The 13,914-nt window shown below is 42.9% G+C and overlaps 1 protein-coding gene across 1 annotated transcript in view; it reads left to right on the top strand.

Moving 5' to 3' along the window:
• Window positions 1-3,641: 3,641 nt before the first annotated feature.
• LOC143800616 (vomeronasal type-2 receptor 26-like) overlaps window positions 3,642-13,914 on the top strand; it is a 52,426-nt gene continuing 42,153 nt past the window's right edge. The window contains exons 1-2 of the mRNA XM_077281199.1: window positions 3,642-3,664; window positions 3,770-4,061. Of these exons, the coding sequence (XP_077137314.1) occupies window positions 3,642-3,664; window positions 3,770-4,061 (315 nt within the window). The remainder of the gene's footprint in view (window positions 3,665-3,769; window positions 4,062-13,914) is intronic.

Genomic DNA, 13,914 nt, shown 5'->3' with positions numbered 1-13,914 from the left:
TGATCTTTGTGTGCGGTCTATGTCTTTCTCTACAGCTATGAAATGTTTCACCTTCAGCGGAACACATGGGTTCATTTCCTGTTGTTCCAATCTCAGCTGAGGGACAGATGGGAATAGACAAAGAGTGGTGTCTGAAAGATTTGTCTATGCCTAGGTATTAATGACCTATTCACAGGATGTCATCAATAGCAGATCATTAAGAGTACGATGCCGGGAACTTATATTTCAGCAGTCGGACGTAAACCCTTTGAATGGAGTTGCGAAACGTTGGTATTATTGGCTGCTGCATGGTACACGTGAAAAATCACTCTTTTATTTTTCCAAGATAAAAATCATCCAAACAAGTAAGACTGAGAGCTTGGAAGATTTGCCATGAGTTAGAATTGGAGTGTTTGATATCCATTGGCTGTCCTGTATGTTCCTCTTCATAATTTTTTAACATCAAGAGAGATGGAACATGCATTTATAACTTAACAGAAGTTTATGTTTCATGTCCTAACTGCCACTATTGACATCCCGACACACACACACACACACGCACACACACACACACACACACACACACACACACACACACACACACACACACACACACACACACACACACATATATACAGTATACATGTATATTATATATATATATATATATATATATATATATATATATATATATATATATATATACAGTACAGACCAAAAGTTTGGACACACCTTCTCATTTAAAGATTTTTCTGTATTTTCATGACTATGAAAATTGTACATTCACACTGAAGGCATCAGAACTATGAATTAACACATGTGGAATTATATACTTAACAAAAAAGTGAGAAAATACTGAAAGTATGTCTTATATTCTAGGTTCTTCAAAGTAGCCACCTTTTGCTTTGAAGACTGCTTTGCACACTCTTAGCATTCTCTTGATGAGCTTCAAGAGGTAGTCACCGGAAATGGTCTTCCAACAATCTTGAAGGAGTTCCCAGAGATGCTTAGCACTTGTTGGCCTTTTTGTATTCACTCTGCGGTCCAGCTCACCCCAAACCATCCCGATTGGGTTCAGGTCTGGTGACTGTGGAGGCCAGGTCATCTTGCGTAGCACCCCATCACTCTCCTTCTTGGTCAAATAGCCCTTACACAGCCTGGAGGTGTGTTTGGGTCATTGTCCTTTTGAAAAATAAATGATGGTCCAACTAAACGCAAACCGAATGGAATAGTATGCTGCTGCAATATGCTGTGGTAGCCATGCCGGTCCAGTATGCAATTTTTGAATAAATCCCCAACAGTGTCACCAGCAAAGCACCCCCACACCATCACACCTCCTCCTCCATGCTTCACGGTGGGAACCAGGCATGTAGAGTCCATCCGTTCACCTTTTCTGCATCGCACAAAGACACGGTGGTTGGAATCAAAGATCTCAAATTTGGACTCATCAGACCAAAGCACAGATTTCCACTGATCTAATGTCCATTCCTTGTGTTTTTTAGCCCAAACAAGTCTCTTCTGCTTGTTGCCTGTCCTAAGCAGTGGTTTCCTAGTGCTATTTTACCATGAAGGCCTGCTGCACAAAGACTCCTCTTAACAGATGTTGTAGAGATGTGTCTGCTGCTAGAACTCTGTGTGGTATTGACCTGGTCTCTAATCTGAGCTGCTGTTAACCTGAGATTTCTGAGGTTGGTGACTCGGATAAACTTATCCTCAGAAGCAGAGGTGACTCTTGGTCTTCCTTTCCTGGGGCGGACCTCATGTGAGGCAGTTTCTTTGTAGCGCTTGATGGTTTACTAAGCATCTCTGGGAACTCCTTTAAGATTGTTGGAAGACCATTCCCGGTGACTACCTCTTGAAACTCATCAAGAGAATGCCAAGAGTGTGCAAAGCAGTCATCAAAGCACAAGATGGCTACTTTGAGGAACCTAGAATATAAGACATAATTTCATTTGTTTCACACTTTTTTGTTAAGTATATAATTCCACATGTGTTAATTCATAGTTTTGTTGCCTTGAGTGTGAATGTACAATATTCATAGTCATGAAAATACAGAAAAATCTTTAAATGAGAAGGTGTGTCCAAACTTTTGGTTTGTTCTGTATATATATATATATATATATATATATATATATATATATATATATATATATATATATATATATAATTGTCTAAGGGTTTTTCTGTCTGTCTGTCATGGAAATCCCGCGAGTCTGATTGGTCGAGGCCGCCAGGCTGCGACCAATCAGCGACGGGCACAGCATGGTGACGATGATGTCATAAAGGTTGCCTTGACCAATCAGCGACGGGCACAGTCTGCCACGAATTCTGGAATCATCATTGTCCATATACTACGGGGACATGCATATTCTAGAATACCCGATGCGTTAGAATCGGGCCACAATCTAGTTTACTATATAATTGTCTAAGGGGTACTTCTGTCTTTCTGTCTGTGTGTCTGTCTGTCACGGATATTCATTGGTCGCAGCCTCTCTCTGTCATGGAATCCAAGTCGCTGATTGGTCTTGCCAGCTGCCTGTCATGGCTGCCGCGACCAATCAGCGACAGCCACAGTCCGATTAGTCCCTCCCTACCCCCCTGCAGTCAGTCCCCGGCGCCCGCTCCATACTCCCCGCAGTCACCGCTCACAAAGGGTTAATGCCAGCGGTAACGGACCGCGTTATGCCGCGGGTAATTCACTCCGTTACCGCTGCTATTAACCCTGTGTGACCAAATTTTTACTATTGATGCTGCCTACGCAGCGTCAATAGTAAAAACATCTAATGTTAAAGATAATTTAAAAAAATAAAAAATCATTACAAACTCACCTTCCGCCGCCTTTCCCGCTCCTCGTGACGCTCCGGTGACTGCTCCATGCAAGCGGCAGGTTCCGGTGGCAAGTATGGTATGCGAGAAGGACCTGCCCTGATGTCATGGTCATGTGACCGAAACGTCATCACACCCTGGGACCGGAAGCTGCCGCCTGCACCGCACACATGCGACAGAACAACAAGGGGCCCTCGGAAGGTGAGTATATGTTTTTTTTTTATTTTTTAACCTGTGACATACATGGCTGGGCAATATACTACGTGACTGGGCAATATACTACGTGGCTGGGCAATATACTATGTGGCTGGGCAATATACTACGTAGCTGGGCAATATGCTACGTGGCTGGGCAATATACTACGTGGCTGGGCAATATACTACGTAGCTGGGCAATATGCTACGTGGCTGGGCAATATACTACATGGCTGGGCAATATACTACATCACTGGGCAATATACCACGTGACTGGGCAATATACTACGTGACTGGGCAATATACTATGTGGCTGGGCAATATACTACGTGGCTGGGCAATATACTACGTGACTGGGCAATATACTACGTGACTGGGCAATATACTACGTGGCTGGGCAATATACTACGTGGGCTGTGCAATATACTACGTGGACATGCATATTCTAGAATACCCGATGCGTTAGAATCGGGCCACCATCTAGTATATATATATATATTTATATTTATTATATATATATATATATATATATATATATATATATATATATATATATATATATATATATATATATATATAAATATATACATATAAAGTACAAACTTGTAAAATATGGATTTTCTCAAAAGTAAAAATAGGAATATGCATACAGAGAATCAAGGAAAGTAAGTGCTATCAAGTATTTTAAAGAATGCTTTATTTTTTATTTATTATTCTATCTCAATCTAGTCTTAAGTAATGTTTGCATTCTCTTTGTTATCCAATTACAGTCCTGTACCGTCCTTCTATAAGTATGTTCTGGCCTTTATGTTTGCCATAGATGAAATTAACAAGAATCCATATATTTTACCCAATGTGACTCTTGGATACCATGTGACTGATTCCTGCAACAATAAAAATAAAGCCATAGAGAATGTACTACAGATCTTATCTGGTCCAGGAGACATAGTCCCCAACTATTCTTGTCTCAGTAATGGCAAACTGGTGGGTGTAGTTGGCGATCAGTCATCGAAGACGTCATTAGAGATAATAGAACATTTAAATATTTATGGTTTCACCCAGGTAAATATATTTTATTCATAGGAATCATAACAAAATCAGAAACAAAATATTGGTCATCAATAGTGATTAGTGAAGAGCAAATATACTCGTTACTCGAGATTTCTCGAGCATGCTCGGGTGTCCTCTGAGTATTTTTTAGTGCTCGGAGATTTAGTTTTCATCGCCGCAGCTGAATGATTTACATCTGTTAGCCAGCATAAGTACATGTGGGGGTTGTCTGGTTGCTAGGGAACCCCCACATGTAATCAAGCAGGCTAGTAGCTGTAAATCATTCAGCTGAGGCGAGGAAAACTAAATCTCAGAGTACTTTCAAATACTCGGAGGACACACGAGCGTGCTAGGGAAATCTCGAGTCACGAGTATATTCGCTCATCACTAATATTGATGATTAAGCACTAAAATGCTCCAGTGCTCGTTACTCGAATCAAGCAGGTCGGATGCATGGATGGCCACGACATGAGCAACAACAATTATGGATGTCACTGGGAAACTCAAGCATTTTTTCAGAAGTTCCAAAGGACAGGCCTGGGGGGCAGGGAAAACTCTGGAATGGGTGGTAACTAGTGATGGGCAAATATACTCGTTACTCAAGATTTCCCGAGCACGCTCAGGGGTCCTCCGAGTATTTTTTAGTGCTCAGAGATTTAGTTTTTTTCTCTGCAGCTGGATGATTTACAGCTACTAGCCAGTTTGATTTCATGTGGGGATTCCCTAGCAACCAGGCAACCCCCACATTTACTTATGCTGGCTAACAGATGTAAATCATTCAGGTAAGGCAATGAAAACTAAATCTCCGAGCACTAAAAAATACTCGCAGGACACCCGAGCATGCTGGAGAGATCTCGAGTAACGAATATATTTGCTCATCACTAGTGATAACTGCTCAAATGGAATGGAAGCAGCACGGAGAAGACACCTGGACGCATCCCTGACTTACAGGTCGCTGCTAGGAACAATGTTGTTACTCCACTATAAAGGCCTAACAATAACACATACAAAACCAAAGATAAAATGAATTTTACAGGAAAAATTTTAGGACAATTTTTTGCTGTACAATGTCTTGCATATAAGTCAAACTTAAAAAGAAAAAAAAAATGCCTCCTCCACACCACCTTGCATTAGATGCAGTTAATCCACAGTAAAAAAAAAAAAAGCACATACTTTGTAAATGCGTTTACTCAGCAGCTTTTGGTCTGGTTCTAATAAATAAATGATTTTTAAAAATCATGTGGGGTTATGGCCAGCAAAGGTAAAACACACAACTGTGAGCTGATATTATCAGGCTGGGAAGCTCTCTGGTTATTTGGCTTATTCTAACAATTAGAGATGAGTGAATATTTCAATATTCGATTCGGATTATGTTCGCCGAACTTGCAATACTCGACGATTAATTTGTTGAATATTCGCCAAACATAACCGAACACCATTATAGTCAATGGGAAGCAAAAACAAGCACATGCACAACACCTTAGAACGGCCCCAAATGCTGCCAAAACATATCACATGAGGGACAGACACTAGAAAAGTGGCCTCAATTCATCCACAGTACAAATTGTAGTATGGAACTGCAGTCATCAGCCAGGCATAAGGTATCGGGGTCTGGGGCAGCATTTACAGCTTTCCAGTTAATGTCACAGTCAGACGAGGTGGGTGAGGGATCAGTGTAGGGCCACTTTGCTGGGAGCCCTGATAACACATGCAACACCTCTACCTGCTTTCATGCTGAGCCACACTCAGGTGACACAAATATCAATTTTCTAGACTACTATTGTCAGAAAAATTTAAGGATAGTAACACAGGTAGTTAAGTGCAAGGAAGTGGAGTCCTGATGTTCTCAGAGGCCTACTGCTACAGGAGGCAACACGCATGGAAGAGACCTAACCAGGAGTGTTCACATTTCCAAAAATTATTGTCAGCACCACCAAAGTGGCATCAATTTCACCACAGTAGAAATTGTAGAATAGGGACCGACAGGTCTTTCACTACACCAAAATCAGCAGATGGACATTCAACAAGGAGTAGTCACAGTTTCAAAACTATTGGCATACACCACCAAAGTGGCATCAATTTCACCACTGTAGAAATAGTCTACTAGGGACCAACAGGTCTTTCACTACACCCAATCCAACAGGTGAACACCCTACAAGGTATGTGCACATTTAACCCCTTTACCCCCAAGGGTGGTTTGCATGTTAATGACCAGGCCAATTTTTACAATACTGACTACTGTCCCTTTATGAGGATATAACTCTGGAACGCTTCAACGGATCCTGGTGATTCTGACTTTTTTTTCCTCAAGACATATTGTACTTCATGATAAAAGAAAAATAGTGAAAAACCAGCTCACCCATTAGGCATTTGTTGTGGGGAAGCCCAGATATCGTGCAGTCATCACGTACAACAATGGGGCAAACAGGAAAAGAAATCCAGCTTCCAAAAATATCAAAATTTATTGAGGATAAAATCCAAAGTCCAATGACATGGTTCACAGGAGAATGTGTAGCAGCAAGCTACGCGTTTCGAACAACAAGTTCTTTTTCAAAGCTTTGAAAAAGAACTTGTTGTTCGAAACGCGTAGCTTGCTGCTACACATTCTCCTGTGAACCATGTCATTGGACTTTGGATTTTATCCTCAATAAATTTTGATATTTTTGGAAGCTGGATTTCTTTTCCTGTTTGCCCCATGTACTTCATGATAGTGGTAACATTATTATTATTATTATTATTTATTTATATAGCACCATTAATTCCATGGTGCTGTACATGAGAAAGGGGTTACATACAGAGTTATAGATATCATTTACAGTAAACAGGTTTACAGTGACACACTGGTACAGAGGGGAAGGACCCTGTCCTTGCGGACTTACATTCTATGGGATAGTGTGGAAGAGACAGAAGGTAGTGGTGAGGCGGCGGCGGCGGCTCTGGTGGTGGTGAGGCGGCGGCTCGGTTATTGTAGGCTGTAGGCTTTCCTGAAGAGATGGGTTTTCAGGTTCCATCTGAGGGATCCGAGGGTGGTGGTTAATCGGACGTGTTGAGGCATGGAATTCCAGAGGATGGGGGATATTCGGGAGAAATCTTGGAGGCGATTGTGTGAGGAACGAATAAGTGTGGAGGAGAGTAGGAGGTCTTGGGATGAACGAAGATTACCTGAGGGAAGATAGTGGGAGATTAGTTCAGAGATATAGGGAGGGGACAGGTTGTGGATGGCTTTGTAGATCAGTGTTAGTAGTTTGAACTGGATTCGTTGGGGGATTGGGAGCCAGTGGAGGGATTTGCAGAGGGGAGAAGCAGGGGAGTAGCGAGGAGAGAGGTGGATTAGGCGGGCAGCAGAGTTGAGGACAGACTGGAGTGGTGCAAGAGAGTTAGCGGGGAGGCCACAGAGGAGGGTGTTGCAGTAATCGAGGTGGGAGATGATGAGAGCATGCACAAGAGTTTTGGTAGATTGTGGACTGAGGAAGGAATGGATTCTGGCAATATTTTTGAGTTGGAGGCGACAGGAGGTGGCAAGAGCTTGGACGTGAGGTTTGAAGGATGGGGCAGAGTCAAGAGTTACTCCAAGGCAGCGGATTTCAGGAGCGGAAGAGAGCGTGATGCCGTTCACCATAATAGATAGATTGGGTAGGGGGGATACGTGAGGTGGGGGAAAAATGATGAATTCGGCTTTGTCTACATTGAGTTTTAGGAAGCGAGAGGTGAGGAAGGAGGATATGGCTGACAGACACTTCGGGATTCTTTGAGTATTTCACATTTATTTGAGTATGATGATGCCCCATATGTGGGGGGAACCACTGTTTGGGCGCCTGGCAGAGCTCTGAAGGGAAGGAGCACCGTTTGACTTTTTCAACGCATAATTGGCTAGAATTGAGTTCAGACACCATGTCGCGTTTGGAGAGCCCCTGATGTGCCTAAACAGTGGAAACCCCAACAAATGACCCCATTTTGGAAATTAGACCACCAAAGGAATGTATCTAGATGTGTGGTGAGCACTTTGAGCCTCCAATTGTTTCACAGAAGTATATAATGTAGAGCCATGAAAATAAAAAAAATATTTTTTTTTACACAAAAATGATCTTTAGCTCGCAATTGTTTATTTTCCCAAGGGTATCCAGGGAAATTGGATCCCAAAAGTTGTTGAGCAATTTGTCCTGAGTATGCTGATCCCCCATATGTGGGGGGAACCATTGTTTGGGCACACGGAAGAGCTCGGAAGGGAAGGAGCGCTGTTTTGGAAAGCAGCCTGTGATGGAATTGTCTGCGGGCATCAAGTTGCGTTTGCCGAGCCCCTGATGTACCTAAACAGTTGAAACCCCCCACAGGTGACCCCATATTGGAAACTAGACCCCCCAAGGAACTTATCTAGATGTGTTATGAGAAATTTGAACCCCAAAGTGTTTCACTAAAGTTTATAGCAATGCCGTGAGAATAAAAAGATCATTTTTTTTCTGCAAAAATGAATTTATAGCCCCAGTTTTGTATTTTCACAAGGTTAACAGGGAAATTGGATTCCAAAAGTTGTGCAATTTGTCCTGAGTACGGTGATACTCCATATGTGGGAGAAAACTACTGTTTGGGCGCACGGCAGAGCTTGGAAGGGAAGTAGTGACATTTTGGAATGCAGACTTTGATGGAAAGGTCTGCGGGTGTCATGTTGCGTTTGCAGAGCCACTGATGTGCCTAAACAGTAGAAACGCCCCACAAGTGATATCATTTTGGAAACTAGACCCGCCATCGAACTTATCTAGATGTGTTGTGAGAACTTTAAGCCCCCAAGTGTTTCACTTAAGTTTATAAGGCAGAGCCGTGAAAATAAAAAATTATTTTTTCCCCACAAAATGATTTTTTAGCCCCCAAATTTTTACTTTCACAAGGGTAACAGGAGACATTGGACCACAAAAGTTGTTGTCCAATTTATCCTGAGTACGTTGATACCCCATATGTGGGGGAAAACCACTTTTTGGGTGCATGGCAGAGCTTGGAAGGGAAGGAGCACTGTTTGACTTTTTCAACACAGAATTGGCTGGAATTGAGATCGGATGCCATGTCACGTTTGGAGAGCCCCTGATGTGCCTAAAGAGTGGAAACTTCCCAATTCTAACTCCAACCCTAACCCCACCACACCCCTAACCCTAATCCCAAACCTAACCATAACCCTAACAACACCTTTAACCCAAACACACCCCTAACCCTAATCACACCCCTAGCCACAACTCTAAGCCCAGCACATGCCTAACCCCACAACACACACCAAACCATAATCCCAACCCTAACCATAACCCTATCCACATCTTTAACCCTGACACACCACTAACCCTAATCCCAACCCTTACCTTAATCCGAACCGTAAACGTTATCCCAACCCTAACTCTAATCTAAACCCTAACCCTAACTTTAGCCCCAACCCTAACCCTAACTTCAGCCCCTACCCTAAACCTAACTTTAGTCCCAACCCTGTTAGGGCTAGCAGAATGCACCGAGTAAATAGAGATGTTTTTATTGACATTTGTGTGTTCGCAGCCCGGGGTCCACCGTGCAGGAGTACCTGCTGCTAGCAAACGGCGGCACTATATGGCAGTTAATTCACCGAGTAGCCGTGAAAGCAAAGCACTGTGCCCTGTTAGACTTCACAGAGGCACAGGCTAACTGCCCAAACAGAGAGCCGTCAGTGGTCACGTATGCACACAAAACTCCTCACCGGAGGTGCCAGCATTCTAGGGCCTTATTTCAGCCAGGTCCCTGAATACATACAAACACAAACTCCTCGCCGGAGGTGCCAGCATTCTAGGGGCTTTTTTCACATTTCTGAACACACTCTGACGTGACCACACTGGTGCTAAGCACATAACAAAGAACAATACTAGCGCATGGCCGTGCGGCCAAGCGAGCCTTAAATAGTTGCAGCACGTACAGGACCTTCCTAGAAGGACCAATGAAAGGCTGCCACAGAGCGTGAGCACCTACAGGACCTTCCTGAAGGACCAATGGCCTTAGCTGCAGTATCTGATCATGTGACCCTCGATCTCCACTGAGAGATCTTACTCTGGGCATGCTCAGAACGAGAAAAGTAGGACTTAGTCCCAGAAGTGTCTGCTCGCCACTGCCCAGCACTGACTTCAGTGGCAGAAGCATGAAAGGCAGCAGTAACTATTTGTACAGAGTCAGACTGAGCGAGACGCTGAGACCGATGTCTCCGCTGAGCAGGCTCCACTGCGGCAGGAGAAGCATGGGAGACCGCAGCAGAGATGGCCTGAGATTCCCCCTGTGCAGAGGCGGGAACTCGACCCCTAACTTTAGCCCTAACCCTAATGGGAAAATGGAGATAAACACATTTTTGGGGGTGATAAAGGGTGGTTTAATTTACCATTTATAGCGGTTTTTATATTGGAATTTTATGTTTGGCAGATGTCACACGCTAAAAGACGCTTTTTCTTGCAAAAAATAGTTTTTGCATCACCACATTTTGAGACCTATTTTGGCCCACAGAGTCATATGAGGTCTTGTTTTTTGCGGGACGAGCTGTCGTTTTAATTGGTACCATTTTCAGGCTCATGAGGTTTTTATCGCTTTTTATTCCGATTTTTTGTGAGGCAGAATGAACAAAAATTCATGAATTTCTTTTAGGTGGGGTATTTATACCAATCCACGTGTCGTAAAATTGATAAGGCAGTTTTATTCTTTGGGGCAGTACGATGACAGCGATTCCTCATTTATATCATTTTTTATGCTTGGTGCTTTTATACAATAAGAACTATTTTATATAAAAAATAATTGTTTTTGCATCGCTTTATTCTGAGAGCTATAACTTTTAATTTTTTTTTGCTGATGATGCTGTATGGCTGCTCATTTTTTGCGACATGACATTTTCAGGGGTACCATGTTTATTTATATCCATCTTTTTGATCGCGTGTTATTCCACTTTTTGTTCGGCGGTATGATGATAAAGCATTGTTTTTTGCCTTGTTTTTTATTTATTTTTTATGGTGTTCACTGAAGGGGTTAACTAGTGGGTCAGTTTTTTAGGTTGAGTCGTTATGGAAGTGGCAATACTAAATATTTGTACTTTTATTGTTTTCTTTATTTGCATAAATAAATGTATTTATTGCAACAATATTTATTTATTTTTTTCTTTATTTGGGAATTTAAAAAAATATATTTTTACACAGTATAATTTTTTTTTTACTTTTTTACATTGTCCCAGGGTGGGACATCACTGTATAAAGTCAGATCACTGATCTGACAGTTTGCACAGCATTTTGTCAGATCAGCGATCTGACAGGCATTGAAGGAGGCTTTTCAGGTCCCTGCTCTCAGCAGGCACTGAGAAGCCAGCTCCCTGCAGGACCCAAAAGGACCCTGTGGCCATCTTGGATCCAGGGGCCTTGAGGGAGGAGACCCTTGGAACAATGTGATCACGTCGCGTTGTTCTAAGGGTTTCAGGGAAGCACGCTGGGAGCCCCCTCCCTGTGCGATGCTTCTCTATGCCATGGAATGCTGTGATCCTGTTTGATGTCAGTGTCCCGGGGGTTAACATGCCAGGAGCGGTGCATGACCGCTCCCGGCAATTAGTGCCGGGTGTCAGCTGTGAGAATCAGCTGACACCCGGCCCCGATCGGCCGCACACCATCCGTGTGCGCGGCCGATCAGCTTCAACGTACTATCCATTCCATGGTCATACGGGCCCAGCCCACATGGACGGGATGGTACTTTGGATATCAATGAGGGCCTTACACCACAGAAGTGGCTTCAATTTCACCACAGTAGAAATAGTCTAATAGGAATCAACAGGTCTTTCTCTACACCCAATCCAGCAGATGAACACTCAACCAGGAGTGTTCACATGTCCAAAAAGTATTGGCATACAGCACAAAAGTGGCATCAATTTCACCACAGCAGAAATAGTAGAATAGGGGCCGATAGATGCCTAACTTGGGCCTGACACCATTAAAGTGGAATAACTTTCACGAGAATAGAAATAGTATAATTGGGACAGACATGTCTTCCACTACAGCTAACACAGCAGATGTAGACCAACCGTGACTGTTTACATTTTCACAAATTTGAGTTAACATCAGCAGCTGCAGCAGCCAGAGAAGCAACACTAAAGATATCACAGAGTGCAGTTACGTGACATTAATGTATCATACTGAAAAATACAATATCACCTAGTCTGTACAGTCTGTAATTGTGCTGCAAAAGTCCTTAGAGATCCATTACTTGTTCCTCTTAATGAAAGTTAGACGGTAAACACTTCAGGGGACAAATGCATGCACTTATCCTGCAGGACACCACCAGCAACGCTGAAGACACATTCTGAGAGAATACTGGCTGTCGGGCAGGATAAAACCTCCAAGGCATGTGAGGTGAGCTCATGCCACTCCTCCATTTTGTAAGATCAAAATGTGAAAGGGTCCAAACCCTCCCTGATGGTATTGATATTTAGTTCTGGATACTCCTGCACCATCCTCTCCATTTGTTTACCACTTGTAAGACTTGGACTCTGTTGTGCTTGTGCACGAGTTGGTCTAAAAAAGTGTCAAAGAACTCACAGAAATTGCTTCTTCCACTTCCTTCACTGCTGCTGCTAATGTTTTGGCATTGACGAATTGACAGGCCAGAGCTGGAAGTCTACAGCTACGATGCGAACTGTGTGCTTCACTGCTCTTTGGGGAAAAGCTCTCTTAAGGTTGTATAAAAGCATGTTTCAATATTCCAGCATTCTCAAGTCCTATTCTAGGACGGGAATCGTCGGGGAAAATTTGGTTTTATAACATGAGTCTAATAAAGTGGAAACCCAGTAGTCAGAATTATTCCTAATCATTACTATATGGGGATCATGTTGCAGATAATGCAGCAAGAAGCACTCATATGTCAGGCTCTACCATGAGGTCCGAGCCCATACTATTTTGGTGGTTGGGTAACAATGAAATTTGATTCCTCTGTTCCCTCCCACCAACCCCAACAACAGAGAGGGATGGATTATCCTCTTCATCCAACAGTTGCTCGCCCATCACCTCTTCCTCTTCCATTTGTTCCTCGGATCCTGCACCTTCGATAACAGTTTGCCTCTTATCTTCACCAGACCCCCTCGATCGAGTACTCCACCCTCCCTTGGCACCTGCCTGTGTGATGACAGTCTTGAACTTCGAGACAATGTTATCCCTTCCGCAGCCTCCTCTGTTTCCTACTTTTCTACTGGGACCACCATCTCCTTCCACAGCCTATTCAAAGTCTGCTCAAGGATATGAATGACCGGAATAGTGATGCTTATGACGACATCGTCAGCGCTAACCATCTTAGTAGCCATCTCAAAACTGTGCAGAAGGGTGCAGAGGTCGTTAATCTGTGCCCACTCTGTAACGTGATATGTGCCACCTCCGTACTGCATTGGCACAGGCTATGCGACATAACTTACTGCATCAGAGCTCGTTGCTGCAACACGTAAAGAGTGGAATTCCACTGTGTCACTGAGAAAAAGAGGTAGGCCATACAGGAAGAATCCCTACACAAAATAACAAAAATACAAAAATTATTAGTTACAAATCCACACAAAAAACTCTTTAAAAACTTTAAAAAGTCACACATGTGACATTACTACAGTACACATTAGCTTATAATAAAGCTACAGCCCATACCCTTTTCCGTGTGTTAGCCAGAGACCCATGTTCCAGCATATATGTAAACAGCATACCATCAAATACTATTCCAAGAGTATAATGGAGAAGGGGAAAAGGGTAAATGCATCAATTTAAATGTACCAGTTAAATGCAAATAGCAACCTTCCAAGATATTACTCTGCCAAAAGATGTCAAGAAATGGAATAAACAGCCTTCCCAGAATAAACGTCATCTGCTGG

Source organism: Ranitomeya variabilis, chromosome 1 (genome assembly GCF_051348905.1).
Source record: "Ranitomeya variabilis isolate aRanVar5 chromosome 1, aRanVar5.hap1, whole genome shotgun sequence".
NCBI classification, from domain to species: domain Eukaryota; kingdom Metazoa; phylum Chordata; class Amphibia; order Anura; family Dendrobatidae; genus Ranitomeya; species Ranitomeya variabilis.
Note: the sequence above shows the minus strand (reverse complement) of the source record. Positions and strands in the feature narration are given on the sequence as shown.